At 37.9% G+C, this 17207-nt stretch overlaps 1 protein-coding gene across 5 annotated transcripts in view; it reads right to left on the bottom strand.

Annotated features, from left to right (window-relative positions):
• The window catches only part of tcf3a (transcription factor 3a), an 82499-nt gene that overhangs the window by 34434 nt on the left and 30858 nt on the right, over window positions 1-17207 (bottom strand). For all 5 annotated transcript variants that reach the window (XR_010907659.1, XM_067452880.1, XM_067452879.1 and 2 more), the window contains exons 6-15: window positions 16927-16958; window positions 16723-16843; window positions 12065-12123; window positions 5860-5959; window positions 4643-4743; window positions 3597-3741; window positions 2589-2647; window positions 2423-2501; window positions 2222-2298; window positions 652-822 (exon numbers count right to left, since the gene is read on the bottom strand). Coding sequence is in view for 4 of the 5 variants with exons in the window: in XM_067452880.1 (XP_067308981.1) it covers window positions 652-822; window positions 2222-2298; window positions 2423-2501; window positions 2589-2647; window positions 3597-3741; window positions 4643-4743; window positions 5860-5959; window positions 12065-12123; window positions 16723-16843; window positions 16927-16958 (944 nt within the window). In the remaining variant the exon portion in view is untranslated. The remainder of the gene's footprint in view (window positions 1-651; window positions 823-2221; window positions 2299-2422; window positions 2502-2588; window positions 2648-3596; window positions 3742-4642; window positions 4744-5859; window positions 5960-12064; window positions 12124-16722; window positions 16844-16926; window positions 16959-17207) is intronic.

Here is a 17207-nt window from a genome sequence, read left to right on the forward strand (position 1 = left end):
GTGAATTTTAGGAATGTCACAACCCACCCGTTTTAGCCACTTTTATGTGGGTACCCGACCCGTTGCAGGACTCCAAGACACGCACACAAACTCAAAGGACTTCACTACAACCCGTCAAAATAAAAGTCTGGTTTAACAGCAGAATGTGCTTCTCAAAGTAATAATGACAGTTTATTAAAACATTATTTAAGGATTATCGGACCATTTTTAATCCATGTTTTAATTTAAACCGTAAACCTCTGATGTAGTACTTTGTTTGCCTAAAAAACGAAATTAATTAAATTGTTTGTTTTATGCAGTATTATGGTTACAAGTTTATAATAATAAACTTGCATTGAATCATATAAAAAAACGAAAAATATAAACATTTCATTGGTTACTATTGTTGTTATTTTTGTATTCAATTTTTTATGAAGCTTTTTGATTTTAATTAATCACAGCCTTTTTGATTATTAAAATTTAACCGAATCATAAAAAATAAATTGCTCAACATTTACATTTATTTATTTTTATTTGCCAAATATTTCAGGTTGCTGAAATTTCGGTGCATCACTAATTTACAGATTATCACATGCAATATATAGAATAAAATCAAAATCACACAGAGCTTGCTACGGCTTGAAAGAGCAAAAGTAAAGTGTTAGCTCTCACCAGTCCCGGCAGACGGCTGACGAGCCCGAAGGCCTGACTGAGCGAGCCCAGAGCCGCTGCACCGGCCGGATGCCCAGAGACGGCTGCGCTCAGTAAACTGTGCATGTCTGTGCCTACCGCATGGTTCCTCAACACATGAAGCGCTTCACCCAGACGGTCATCCATCTTACTCTGTAAAGAAGACAAATTAGTCAAGCTGCCACTGACGCAAAGTTTATCAAATGCACAAAAGGTATGCGACAGTGATTGCCAGGGAAAATGTTATTTTTTCCCTGGCAACTTTTTGACAGGCATATTTTTTCCCTGGCAACTTTTCCCTGGCTTTACATGCAAATGCATATACAGGCATAAACATGCATGCAAACAGGCAAATGCAAGCATACACATGCATCCAAACAGGCACACACATGCACGCAAATGCAGACACACATGCATGCATACAGAGGCACGCAAACAAAGGCATACATATCACGTGCATTTGCAGGCGCGCACATGCATGCATTCACAGGCGCACACATTCATTCACAGGCGCGCACATTCATTCACAGGCGCGCACATTCATTCACAGGCGCGCACATGCATTCACAGGCGCGCACATGCATTCACAGGCGCGCATATGCATGCTTCACAGGCGCACGCATGCATCACAGGCGCACGCGCGCATGCATTCACAGGCGCACGCGCGCATGCATTCACAGGCGCACGCGCGCATGCATTCACAGGCGCACACGCGCATGCATTCACAGGCGCACACACGCATGCATTCACAGGCGCACACACGCATGCATTCACAGGCGCACACACGCATGCATTCACAGGCGCACACACGCATTCATTCACAGGCACACACATGCATGCATTCACAGGCACACACATGCATGCATTCACAGGCACACACATGCATGCATTCACAGGCACACACATTCATTCACAGGCACACACATGCATGCATTCACAGGCACCCACATGCATGCATTCACAGGCACACACATGCATGCATTCACAGGCACACACATGCATGCATTCACAGGCACACACATGCATATATCCTGTGCAACACAGCAAAATCTCTAAAGGACTACAAAGTCATACATTTAAAGCAATGCAACCAGCTTGCATTACGCCAGTAATTTGCAAACAGTTTTGCAAAAATTCAAACATTTCATTGGTTACTATTGTTGTTATTTTTGTATTCAATTTTTTATGAAGCTTTTTGATTTTAATTAATCACAGCCTTTTTGATTATTAAAATTTAACCGAATCATAAAAAATAAATTGCTCAACATTTACATTTATTTATTTGCACATTTATTTATTTACACACATGCATGCATTCACAGGCACACACATTCATTCACAGGCACACACATTCATTCACAGGCACACACATGCATGCATTCACAGGCACACACATGCATGCATTCACAGGCACACACATGCATATATCCTGTGCAACACAGCAAAATCTCTAAAGGACTACAAAGTCATACATTTAAAGCAATGCAACCAGCTTGCATTACGCCAGTAATTTGCAAACAGTTTTGATATATGATGACACGGTAGAACATACCGGTGCCTGTAGTCCCGTCTCAAATCCAGGTGATGGAGCAGGCTGGGAAGAACCTTTGGGCCACTGAGATGCAGAAGCTAAAGACACAAACACAGAAGTCAATAGTGCAGCCTCACGAGCGCAGGCTGAAACACTGACAGTGTCGCACAGCAGATGGCACCACAGAGCCATTTACAAACAGATGAGCTTCAGGAAACCCACCAGCAACATTTGAAGGAGAGCCCACAGGGGTGGAAGGGGTCGAGGAGAAGCTGTTGCCGTTATTGTCTGAGGGATATATCTAAAAAAAAAAGACAAGTAAAGGGTTGAGATATGTAATAGTTGTGTTTTACATCATGTTAGATTGTAAATGAAACAACGAACTCACCGAAGCAAGAGCTTTTCCGATCTCGGCGCCCGAGCTCCCTGCGTTCCCACTTCGGTTTCCTGTATGGACAGAAAACAAAGCTCCTGTTTATATGCAGGGATGCAAACGGGTGAGGGGTAAAAAAGGTGAGAACATTGCGTGGATAGAGAAAAGATTCTCCGATATTTACTTTTCATGCTCATTTCTAGACACTATTAAAGGGATAGTTCACTTTAAAATGTAAATTCTGTCATCCTTTACTTACCCACAAGTTGTTTCAAACCTGTATGAATTTCTTTCTTCAGCTGAACACAAGGGAAGATATTTTGAAGAATGTCAGTAGCCAAACAGTTAACTGGAGCCATTGACTTTCATAGTATTTCATTTTCCTACTGTAGAAGTCAATGGCTCCAGTTAACTGTTTGGTTACTGACATTCTTCAAAATATCTTCCCTTGTGTTCAGCTGAAGAAAGAAATGCATACAGGTTTGAAACAACTTGAGGGTAAGTAAAGGATGACAATTTACATTTTAAAGTGAACTATCCCTTTAAGTATCCTTGCACTAATTCTAACAGGTAAGAGGTAAAAAGTTTGTTTTATGCAGGGCAAAACAACCCTTCATAAAACACAAAAAAGGATTTAATAGATATGGGAGCTGATACATAAACAAGACGGCAATAACCAGATTAAATGTATGTTGGAAATCATCTTAGCTTCATTAACACTCAAAACTGAAAATCTCACTTATTACAAATGCATCAATATGGGATACTTTGTACACCGCCTTGTAAGTTAAACCCTATTTCTTTATTACCGTGTAATGTCACTTCACAAAACGAGACCCCCCCCCCCCCCCCCCCCCCCCAAAAATAACACTTTCTCATTTGATCTACGCAAATCTCGCAGGTGACCTATTTTGATCTCAAAAAGGTGAATTCTCATCTGTGTATATGTGAATTACTGAGATGATAGCAGGTCACAGCAGTAAAAGCTCTGGTTTGTGGTGGAGTCAGGGTGGAGCATCTTACCCATAATGCTGTCGGTTCCGTTTATGGGCGGTGTGTGGTTGGGAACGCCGTAGCCAGCCGAAGCGGAGTGAAAGCTGGAGGGAAGGCTGACCTCGCCCCCATGCAGAGGGTAGTTCTGTGGCGACAGGGGCAAAGGCTGGCGCTTCTGCGGGCGAAACACACACACACAAAATTATTCACGAGCACGTGGCGAACGTGTATTCATATCTATCATCCAACCGCCAAAACAGCCATTAGAAACATTCGATTGCTTTTCCACATGAAGGTCTGCGGTGATTAACATTTTTTTCTGTGGTCTCTGACTCAGAAAGGGATGATGTCATCAGGACCTATTTTCGAGTTTTAGAAACTTGATCACGATGTAGAAACTTGCATTTAACCCTTGTGCATCCTTATGGACAGTTGTGTCTTTTTTTTGTGGTAATTTTGCCTGTGTTAATGCCAACTACCTAGGCACATATTTGCATTTTTATTGAAATCTTAATATTTCACCACCATTTCCTTTAAAAAGATTTAATAGTTTGTTGCACTAGTTCCGGTCAGCACTGTTTGGACAAAAATTACCCCGTTGAAACCGTGATTTTTAATCTCAGTGCCATTTAACTTTAAAAGTATGCAATCTTTGTTAAAAGGCTTTGATTCTGTTGGCAAGGCTTTAATTTAATTAAAATAGTAAATATTTACTATTTTTAGCCATTTTCTCAGGTCTATAAAGCAAATACTCGCTTTATTCCTGTTTTCTGTTTATGCATATTTTTTTGGTTTCACCTCAACTTTTTGGGCAAGTAAAATGAGACCAAACTTAAGTCTGTGCTCCCAAAATTTAATATTTTATGCTCTTTTTTTTTACATTTTGTCCTATGTGTAACTTTAAATTGCTGCACAAGGGTTACTAATAAACTAACTTCACTTTGTGGTTCCAGAATGTTACCATTTAACTTAATATATTGTATAAAAAACAGAATTTTGGTCCATATTTGCGGTGGTCTCTTCTGTCGTTATTGAGTTGAAGTACATGAGAAATGGTGTGACTGCAGCTGGCTCACCTGTGGGTTTATGGAGGAGAACGGGGCCGGCTGACCAATGTGAGGCGAGTTACTCATAACCGGAGGATAACCGGACTGAGCCCAGTGGTCCGGAAGGCCATCTGACAGACCAAGATGAGACCCGTTAATCAATGCACATTAATCACCGCAAAATGTGTAATCCAAATCAAAGCGTCTGGATGTATGACATTATTTACATTATTCTGCTTGTTACATGGCTACTTATCAAGTAAATCAAACATATGGACACAGGATAATTTTTTTTTTTTACTTTATGTAAGAAGAAAACTAGAACAGCTATGAAATATAAAATATAGATAAATTAAAAAAGTGTATTATTGTATTTATAATTAATAATAAAATACTAATAATCATAATAAATTTTATTTGTAACGCACTTTATATTAAACTATCTCAAAGTGCTACAGATTTAAAGCAATAATAAAAAAGAAAAATGAAACAAAAATAAGTAACAAATCAACCAAAAGCTTGTAAAATATTTTAGTAATATTTATGTATTTAAATAGTTTAACATGAATCGAAACGCAATATGTAACAAATATGCACAAGTGCAAAGCCTAGTGCAAAATAATAATAATAATTCAATATTATTTTAAATAAAAATAATTAACTAAAAAATAATCAATTTAAAACAAGATTTCTATTAAATTAATATATTGTGGTTAACTATAGTGCTACAAAAACTACCTTACTAACTATTAATAAGCAGTAAATTAGGAGTTTATCGAGGCAAAAGTGTTGCCGGTATGGTTATGCAGAATAAGGCATTAAAATGTGGTTTATAAGTACTAATAAACAGACAATATCCAAGTAATCTTCATAATAAGTACCTAGAGGACACAAATGTGTATAATGCCATGGGTATGACACAGGTATTACAGGAGAGGGTGAAATATGAGGACATTACCCATGGCCCCACTTTACAAAAGGCTTATAAATCACACAGGAGGAGTTTTTATGAGAAAGTAAAAATGCAGAATGTTTCCTGTGATGGGTAGGTTTAGGGGTAGGGGCTGTGTGTGTGTGTGTGTGTGTGTGTGTGTGTGTGTGTGTGTGTGTGTGTGTGGGGGGTAGGTTTAGGGGCAGTATAAGGGGATAGAAAATATGGTTTGTACAGTATAAAAGCCATTATGCCTATGGAATGTCCCCATATGTCACGAAAACAAACGTGTGTGTGTGTGTGTGTGTGTACATACCTTGCATGTTAAAATAGCCTGGATAAAAGTTTCCTGCTTTAGATCCAGGATATCCGGTGCTGTCCTGGTGATAGTCATCACCGGTGGAGCCGGGATAGGCCTGCCAAACAGAAGAAAAGCTGGGATTTAGGTCATGAGAATGTGATGTGGAATGGACTGAAAGTCATGTGATCGTCCAGGAGATGTGGTTCTGCTTTAGGCCCCGGTGTGTGTGTGTGGTGTGTGTGCATGTGCAATACATTAGGAAACATTCATCGGAGATCAGAGAACGAATCCTGACTTGAGGGAAAGCACAAAATAACCACACCGACTACAACCACATCAATGGAGAGTGACCAGAGATAGCTGAAATATGGCAATAATATACATTTATATACATTTTTTCTACATTTCAAAAAAAAAATATTCCAGTCAAGAAAAACACTTCTATACACAATAATATATTACTATAAATATAATCATTTTTAAATTGTTTAGTCACCATATCTGTAGTTGTAATGACAATGTTTTCAATTATTAATTATGCATAATTTATAGTTATTACTACAGTAACTACATAACATTACCATAAATATGACAATAATATATATTGTGACATTTATTTATTTATTTATATACATAATTTGTGTGTGTAATTTATCTAAGGTTTATTTTCATACATTTAAGTATTTAAATGTATTAAATGTGTGTGAATTTATTTACATATTTATGCAATTATGCATTTATCTATTAATGCATTGACACACACACACACATACACACATATATTAGGGCTGTCAAAGTCAACGCAAATTCACTTTAACGGCACTAAATTTATTAACGCAGCGCGCATTTTCTGTTTGATCCCTAGCCCGTAGTTGTAGAAATCGGGATAAGCCGTAGACGTAAAGGATGCAGCAGCAAACATTAATAGGGAAAGAAAATGCTTATCATTAATCTTCTAAACCAAAAGTGCAGTTATTGCCTATAAGCTACCATAAGCAACGGAAGAAAAGTCCGTTAACATCGAGCACATTCTCTGCAGTCCGAGCGCGATGCGTAACCACACTGAAGCTCACTCACGCTCCTGTCTGAGGTAAATCATTAACTCATCACCGCGTACAGTTAAGGCTGTCAAAACTGCTCAAAAATGACATTCGAACATTCCCTTTAAAACAAACACAATATTCGAACAAACATCTGGCCGCGCATTTTGTCAATGACACGCATTACGTCAATAACAGGACAAATGAATACAAAGAGACATAACTACTTGTATAGGCAGTCTATTTAAGTTTAAACATATTTGACAACGTATTACTTACACAAAAACAAGTAAATTGTTATTATAAATTATATAATTATTATTATATATAAATTAATTAATGGCCAAGACCGCAGAGCGCAGACCTCTCTCTCTCTCTCTCTGGATAGCGGTTTAAATGAACAAACTTTGAGTGCTGATCAAGAGTTTTGTGCAAGCAATTTAAAGTCACGAGACTCACGACTCTTGTCCCAAATATAGCAGGCTTCATTCAGTGATTGAAACAAAAATTATTAATATTAATTGAAGTTTTACAGCATATTGAGCGCTTCGAGCAAGCTGTGCTAAACATGGAGCTTTTCCTTGACATGAAACAGTAAATGATCACACCAGTGTTAGCAGTGCATTTATCCTTTATTCAGGCGATATCTCTTCAGTCAGTACAGTAGCCTACACTTTAGTAATGTTTCTGTTTAACGTTAAATAAAATGAGGCATGGTATGCTAACTGTATCTTACTTAGCTTGCATATAACTATCTCGCTCAACAATTTTACCTCCTACCGACCAAAATCCAACGTACTTCCAGACATGGCTTTAGATTATGGAGTTAAAATCTCTTTCTCTGCTGCGGTCGAGATGGGCTCTGCACTTTCCGCCATCTTCACTGCAAGACGCGTCAACATTCAGCAGCGACTCCTGTGACCTTTGACCTGTCCCCTCAGGCGCGCGCTCACTCATTAAGCAGACAGCCACGCCTCTACTACCGCGGCGGGGGATTTTTCCCCGCTTTTTTTCTTTTAAATTCGAAAATTAATTTTCACCTTCGAAATTCGTTTTTTAAAAACTATTCGAATGCATATTCGAATTTAGAATATTCGCTGACAGCCCTACTTACAGTACATACGTTATATTGAACTAAATGCATTACAATCGGCTAAAACGAATGCACAGGTTACTCTTCTGAACAAGAACGCGCCCGAGTTCTTCACACTGTTCACGTGAATCGAGGCATAGTTCGGCACGCACACGCAAAATACCGGCAGTTCAATAGAGAGCGCGCGTCTCTTAAAGGGGCCGCACTATATTCCTACTCGCGGAATATGGACCTCCTCCGGTTATGGTGTGGTACTGGTGCGCTCAACAGGTCCACATCACAGCTTTCACATTACCAGTTTTTCATACGAACTGTGCCCTGCTCTGAAATTAAACTGCCAGTACTACTACCTTTATTTATATTCTTAAAATGAGAGAAATCCCTGCTTGTTCTGAATTTTTAAGCTAGGCTTAAGAGACATGAACAAGTTCTTTGATAAACATCTATGGCCTTTGATACATGTCTAGTCTTCATGCTGTTTTATTGATTATTATTGAATAAGTATTATATGGTTTCACTAATAACAAACGTACATTTGCATAAAGCATGCATATTTGTCCATATACCCACATTGATTAGAGTATTAAAAACTTAATTCAAACTTAATTTAAGATACATTTACAACAAATAAAAATCTGCGATTAAATTGCGATTAATCACGAGTTAACTCATGACAATCACGCGATTAATCACGATTATTTTATTTTTTTAATAAATATAATCAAATTTATAAATTGTTTAGTCACCATTTCTGTTGTTATAAGGACACTATTACAAATGACATAGTTATTACTACAGTAACTACATGTAATATGTAACAAGGACACTATAAAAGTGTTGCCATAAACTGTTACTTGAATAAATACGTAAATAAAACAACCATATCTGCCACTGGGAAAAGTGCTAATTTCAGGGAAGCTTAAGGATAAGTCACAATGAGAGATTAGTCAAATTAACATGATGTTGCGTTCCATATTCAGCCATTTTAAATATTAATAATAAAGAGTTAGATGTGAAATGCATCCAATTAGGGTTCGAATAAATTGATAAATTGACATTTTAACTAGCAGTCCCTTGTTGGCATAAACAATGGCATCATGTAAAAAATAATGTTTTTCACCGATACAATAGAAATGACAAAGCACGCCTGTCTAGACATGAAAGGGTGTTAATATAATATACATGTGACCAAATTACAAGCCAATTAAACACAACAAAGGGGTCGAACACAAGCAACGCTCCAGTGAGCTCATGTCAATGACAGGAAAAATCCAACCAAAATAAATAAACTGCACCAAATAGCAGAAGAGATGCCGAAGATGATGCACGAGAGAGAGAGAGAGAGAGAGAGAGAGAGAGAGAGAGAGAGAGAGAGAGAGAGAGAGAGAACGAGAGAGAGAGAGTGAGAGAGAGAGAGAGAGAACGAGAGAGAGAACGAGAGAGAGAACGAGAGAGAGAACGAGAGAGAGAGAGTGAGAGAGCGAGAGAGAGAGAGAGAGAGAGAGAGAGAGAGAGAGAGAGAGAGAGAGAGAGAGAAGGAAGGGAGAGAGAGAGAGGTGCATTCCCAATTACAGAGCCATCTGCCCATTCCTGGAGAGCGGCCAACACCACAGACAGCTGGAGACGCATGGAGAGAACGAGGAGGAAAAAATGAAAGGAAAGAGAAATAGATGAGGACAGGGAGAATAAAAATAGAGGGACTATTGGAGAGCCACGGACACAATAAGGCCAGTGTTAAGAACAGAAGTGCAATAACCAAACTGATGAGCTTACACTCAGACACCAGCGAGACACTGCTCTAGTTTATGCAGATTTCCAATCAGTTCTCCTTTATCATTTTTGTTAAAGTTTAAGTCATTTTTTTTAAATGCCGTTTGGGTTATGATTTTTTTTCATCATTATTTATAAATATTTTGAATCAGTTTTTTTTTTTTTGGTGATAATTTAATTTTTAGTAATGTTTTTTGAAATGTCCATTTAGTTTATACATTTTTTAAATCACTATTTATACATATTTTAAATCTTTTTTATTTTTTATATAAGTTTTAGTAATGTTGTTTTTTTAAATGTCTATTTAGTTTATTATTATTTTATCATTATTTATAAATATTTTGAATCATTTTTTTAAAATAATTTTAGTTAAAGTTTTAGTAATGTTGTGATTTTCTAAATGTCCATTTAGTTATTAATTTTTTTAATCACTATTTATAAATATTTCTAATCTGTTCTCTTTTATAATTTTAGTTTAAGTTTTAGTAATGTTTTATTATTGTTGTTTTTAAAATGGCCATTTAGTTTGTTTTATAAATTGTTTAAATCCCTATTTTAGTACATCAAGGTTATTAATTGAGAAATGGCAAAACAATAACAGACCATTTCAAATCAGCCTTACAGAAAATGATAAAATTAAGAAGTTTTACAGGAATAATCAAAGATTCTTTAAAAACTAAAATTATTTCAAACCATTTAAATCATTATAATATCATACATTTATTAAATTAAATAATTTCATTAACCATTATTATTAATTATTATTATTACATGCATTTGTAAAAAAATAAATAAAAAAAATAATCAATTTAGTTTTCCATTACATTTAGACAATATAATATGATTTTTTTTATATCAAAATACATGTAGTAATCGAGCAATACATCATAAAGGGTCAAATAAAAAGTTAAAAATAAAATAAAAACAACAACATTCGGTTGGATGATCTGGGTTTCGATGAAAGAAAAATTCAGATCAATGTGATATTTACAAAATGAATAATATAGCAACAAAAAAAACACACTAAAAGAGGTCGCTCTACATTAAAGTCACCGTTCTCATGCAATATGGCGAGGAAAAAACATCTTTGAAGATTAAAAGCATGAAATGTCTTGCAAAAAAAAAATGCCTTGTTAATTTTGACGGCAGATCTTGAATTAGTTTTAGTTATAGTCTTTTGACTAAAATGCCATTTAGGTTTCATTATTTAGTCACCTGAATTGTTTTAGTTGACTAAATATTATAATATTTATATAAAATTGAATTATAATGATTTATATTGTTCCAAAAAATGTATTAAGTTAATAAAACCTCATATGAGAATGATTTGTGAAGGATCAAGTGACAGTGAAGACTGAAGTAATGATAAAAATTCAGCTTTGCGTCACAAAAACAAATTATATTTTAAAGTGTATTAAAATAAAAAAACATTATTTTAAATTGTAATAATATTTCACAATATCACAATTTTTTCTGTATTTTTGATCAAATAAATGCAGGCTTGATGAGCATAAGAGACTTCTTCTCAATAGCATTAATAACAGTAATGTTTCCAAACATTTGTCTGGTTCCGTCATTTGTCATTTTTTAACATTTTGCGTGTGAATTGAGTAAATATTGAGTCAAATATTTATTTAATATCAGCTACTGTACATATATAATCTCATAATTAACATATTTCCCGGGAAATAAGTAGTGCTTTACTATAAGTCACACTTGGTAAAAAAAATTCCATTGAGTAAAAAGTATCATACAATCATAAATAATGTAAAATTATTAAAAGAATGGATAAATGCACTGTTTTGCATGCTTGATGTTAATTGCAGTACACGTCGCTTTGGAATAAATACAGCACGTTTCAGACGATAAGATATTCTGACGTAAATGTGTATTTTTATCGCCTTGTTATTTGGCTCTGTACTGGAACAGGTTGAAACTAAAGCCCTGTTTTAAATAGGAAAAGGCACGTAAACAGAGCATGCACCGCTGCCCACTCTCCAAGGCCTCGGAGGAATCAGCAGATGAGCACTTTGTCCATGCACAGATTTGCACAGGCAGTGTGTGTGAGGAGGGGTGTGTGTGTGTTTTTACGCCATGCACACGCAAGCATGTATTCACGCCTGCATGCACACCAAATGCAACCATAAATGAGAAAGAGAATATGTGCACGCTCCCGTGGAGGAACTATAGGTATGCATGCAAGTGAATGAGCACTACAGGAAGTGGATGTGTGTGCGTGTGTGCGTTTGGGTCAGATTGACGGCACGTGGTGTGATAATCTGGGCTCAGACACTAATGGGGCCACGTCAACACTCACCGAAGAAATGGACGTCGGCAGTCCATGAGGAACCTTCCGGATCTTTTTGGGCACCGAATCTGTAATGAAAACATTATTAGCAGAGACTGACCAAGGTGATCGTGATTGATGAGCTGATGCAAAAGGAGACGCCTCATGATTTTCAAAAAACACATTTTCATGACTGACTCCGAGTTGTCATTGCATGTGCCCACGAAACCATAATGCATAAGGGAAAATATTACAAAATATGCCTCAAGTAAGTAAATAACCATTATTTATATAGCACCTATCACAGATACAATCACAAAGTGCTTTACAAAGTATATCAAATTTAACAGTTTAAAAAAAGAAAAAAAAGACAGTACTGATCACTAGGGCTGCAAGATAGTGGCTTGAACTCACTTCAACTCCATCAGCTCATCTAGATTGAGTTGTTCGAGTCTTGCTGATTACGCGACAAGAAGAGGAGCTGTGTTGCGTGTTAGTGAAGCGCTCGCATTCAGCGTGTTATGAGTGTGTGTGTGTTAGTGGACGAGGATTTGTTGCGCAACAGAAGCCGCAGACTTATATTTTAAACTGCGCGCTCAGCACCACCGCTCCCTAATCACAGAGTATACGCACGGTCACGAAATTGAAAGTTAACGGGAACGCGCATTCAAACGCGATTTCAATACGTTACCGCTGTTAGAAAGCGGCTCCCTGAGGCATGATAATGTCTCCCATTATTAAAGCTAGTTGTAATCATCTCTTCATCAATTTTCAGCTTAGGCTGAACAAAAAAGTACTACTAACTAACAAACTACCAGACTTTCCGGACTATAAGGGTGCGTTCACACTTGTCATGTTTGGTTCGATTAAAACGAACCCTGGTGCGGTTGCTCGGTTAGTGCGGTTCATTTGAACATCTGTGAACGCTGCCATCCGAACCCTGGTGCGCACCAAACAAGCGGACCGAGAGCGCTAAAAAGATGGGTCTCGGTCCGCTTCCAAACGAACTCTGGTGCGGTTCGATTGATATATGAACGCAACACGGACCAAAGACATGTAAACGGACCAAAAACCGGACGTAATGTCACAAGATGCGACGCATAATGCAGCTGATTTGACGACGCGGAAAGATCGGTGTATCCAAAATGAGTAACTTTAACATTAGAGGGCAAACGTGGAGCAACGAGGAAGAGCCTCATCAATATTTGGTCTGACGAGCATGTTTCGAAAATGCTAAAACACACAAAAAGCATACCTGGCTCTTCTCATCAAAGTTCCTGTGTTGCCCATTATTAGCAGGTGCAGACGACAGCGGCCGTCTCTGTTCTGCACAACGGAGGGAATCCTGCTGCTGTTTTGAATGTTTTGAACATTTTATGAGCTCTTCATGAGTTCTCAGCGGGTAAAAATAATGCCACATGTACACGCATAAAATGATCGCGTTTATTCCAGCACACAGCGTTGTTTTGAACATTTCATGAGCTCTTCATGAGTTCTCTGGTAAGAAATAATGCCAAATGTGTTACACGCATAAAATGATCGCGTTTAATCCAGCACACAGCGTTGTTTTGAATGTTTTGAACATTTCATGAGCTCTTCATGAGTTCTCTGGTAAAAAATAATACCATGTACACGCATAAAATGCCCGCGCGTGTAATCCGCACACACCATTGTTCTGAATGTTTGGTAAGCGAGCTCCTACGTCATATAAGCCGACCAATCAGGTTGTGAGCGTCTCCCTGTGCCTTTGGTTCGGTAACTTTAGGTTCGCTGTTAAAAATGCCCGTGTGAACGCTAAGCGGACCAGGACTATTATGTAGGGTTGGGCATCGTTTTGATTTGAACGATTCTGATTCCGATTCCGATTCTTACTTTCGATTCCGGTTCTTTTCGATTCTCGATTCCGATTCTTTGAGGGGTGGAGTCAAAACATGTCACATCGATATTCAATGCTATTTTCAATACAACGGGGAAAAAACGCTGCATATACTGTCAATTAGATATTTTTTATATAATTTTTTTTTTGTCTGTCTTTTGAAATTCTAGGCAATCAAACATTTCTTCTGAAGAGATCACTTTATATGATAAAGCTTTTTCTCATATATAAACATTGATCAATGACTATTAAAATTATCTCACAAATATTTGTTAACTCAATGTATTTTTTACAACGGGGTAATTGTGTTGCAATAGTTTACACACAGCACAAGTAAGCTTGATTTTGAATGTTAAATTGAATAAACAAAGATACATATTACACAAAATAGCACAAATAAATACAATAGAATAAAAGATATAAATGAAATAGACTGCTTTATTTTTTCAGGTAGGTCTAACATTCAGGTAAGAAACTGAATAAAAAAACGCAAAGTGGCTAAATAAATTTAAAATAACATTGGATAATGTTTTTTGCAAAAAATTAAATAGTTTCATATAAAACCATTAAAGTTACACAAGTTGATCAGTCAAGAGCAGTGTGATCGTTTGTCTTTTTGTAGTTTGACTTTGAATAACAAATGACTGCGGCCCCTTTAAGAACTGCCGCACTCATGGATCCTGAACACTGCTCCTGTTACTCATTCTTCATTTCTTCCTGAATTGTTTCAGACTGTGTTTACATACTGTTCAAAATGTGCACTGACAATTTGTTTGAGTGTATTTGACCAATAATAAGCAGGAAAAAGAAGCACATATTTGCACTTGTATGTCAGAGGGGGCTTTATTACGGTGTGTGTGTGTGCGCGCTTCAGATGTGAGCCTGAAATCTGCGGGGATTCGTAGAATTATGTGCAATCCCGCGCGAAATTCAGACCGATCACACACACACTAACACTAACACGCTGTCGTAAGGAAAAGTCCAGCAGAACGCGCGTCCGTCGTGTTCAGAGGTTAACCGGCTGAATGAGAATATGCGGCTGCGCGTCAACTCGCTGTCGGTCAGAGAGGAGAGGAGAGGAGAGCAGCTGGAATCGATTGTGTAGGCTGAGCAGGCTATCGTATCTTTACAGATATTTCAGTATCGATATTTTTGACAACACTAGTTGCACTGTGCCGACCCAGGCTTTTAAAAGTGAAATAAATCCACACTTCAGAGCCGCTTACCGGGCTTCCATGACTAAAAGAACAAGCGGGCGCGCAAGCTCTGGAAATCAGGTGGCCATGGAAACCAAAACTTGCGCGCTTGGAACCGAAGATCGGAACCGAAAATAAATTTTCTAAACGATTCCAATGGAATCGTTATTTTTTAAACGGTTCCAAGTTAGAACCGGTTCTCGATGCCCAACCCTACTATTATGTTTGTTTTTGTTTTTTGGTCCGGACCAAACGAACCAAACGAACCGAACTACAAGTGTGAACGCACCCTAAGTCGCTCCGGAGTTGAAAAGCATCTGAAAGCATCTGATCATAGCGATGTGGATATGATGACCAGCTCTGCAGTTCAGTAGCCGACTTGAAATGGCACTTTATACAATAGACTGCGTTAAAGAAAAAGCTTTACAGTATTAAATATAAAACAAACAGTCATTCAGTCATGGAATGGACTATGCACTTTCTGTTGCTAAATAGTTTAGAAATGAAAAACTGCTTTACTGTGAACCTTGAAAACATGTACGAATCCTGCAGTCACTTTACTATTTACCTTTACTTAGTGATTAGTGATATAAATGATACTGTAATAATTAAAAAAAAAACAGTTACTTGTCATGTTTTAAGCATATGATTGTCTTCTTTATTCATTAAAATTAATCTTTCTAAAAAAAAAAAAAAGTCTTACAATATCGCAATATATCGTATCTTGATACGGTATCGCCAGATTCTTGGCAATACACAACCCTAGTCTCATCTCGTCTCGTGAGATTAGTGTCTCGTCACACCCCTACAAACAACCAATCCCAATTAGGGATGGCGAAACCTAAACATTTTCTTGACTGACCACCGAGCCTCCATAGCCGGTTGAAACCGGTTAACTGATTAGTTTAAAATAGGCTGCGCTATTTGAAATTATAGCCGCTCTCAAACACACACACACACTGTCCCGGCGCCGCCTCCCTTCCACTCACGTCACTTTTTTAAAATCCCCTACAGCGCGAAACAAGTCCCACAAACGCGGCACCGAGGAGCTTGTTTGTAATTGGAGGACAAATGGCTCCTTAGTTTCGAAATGGTTTGGACAAGGTGATCGCGTTGAAAATAAAGGTCTAGCGTTAGAAGCTCATTTGAAAAGTTGCCGCAGCTCATTTAAGAAAAGGACAGCTCCGAAGAGACGCCGCTTTAGTTCGAGGTAGTGCTAACAATAATAAAGAAAGATGATGATCAACACCTTATGTGTTACCACTGAAATGTAGATGTAATATATTTCCAAATGTCGTCTGCCCTGGCTCTAACCTCGAGGGTTTTAGCGCGTTTACTTTCTGCAAACCTTGTGAGCGTGCAAACCCAAACGCTGTGACCTTGCGGCAAATGTTTTTATTGGTTTATTAAGTACAAACAGGCGAGTTTGCACGGGCAGTGTGACAGTACAAACAGGCGAGTGTGAGAGATTTGTTCACTGAGTGTGAGGGACAACCGACAGCTTTGATCGGTTAGCGTTGATACGGTCAACCATCGGTCAAACGCTCAACGGTTAACATCCCTAATCCCAATCCAGCATATCTGCCAAACCCGGAGCCACGAGGCTGAATTCTCACCTATATTGGAGTCGGCCGGCCTCCGGCGGTGAGGGCTGTAGAACTGAGACGACACTTTCATGCCCGGCGGGGAAAGCCCATCAGACCCGGGGATGCTAATATCACCAGGCAAGAGCTGCGGCTAAAAATACACAAGAGTCCTATGAAGATCAAACCCTGAAAACTGTTCGACAGCTTCATATCAGCAGAGTGTGTGTTCATTACCTGTGTAACAGGGTAGCCTCTTTCAGATTTCCCTGCAAAACACACGAGAAACTCTTACATTCAGGCAAACACTCACATTTTCACACACCGATTACTAATGGCTAGGCCAACACAGGACCTGAAAATATTATTTTTGCTGCTGTTTAGATTTTTTTGGGCTAACTGTATGAAAACAAATCAGAAAAATATGGAACCCAAATATTGCTCATTTAACTTCAATAATGTGGCGCAACTGTAACAATGAATTACCATTACAACAAATTGATGAATTAAACTCCCCC

The sequence above is a fragment of the Pseudorasbora parva genome, chromosome 9 (genome assembly GCF_024679245.1).
Source record: "Pseudorasbora parva isolate DD20220531a chromosome 9, ASM2467924v1, whole genome shotgun sequence".
Classification (NCBI taxonomy): domain Eukaryota; kingdom Metazoa; phylum Chordata; class Actinopteri; order Cypriniformes; family Gobionidae; genus Pseudorasbora; species Pseudorasbora parva.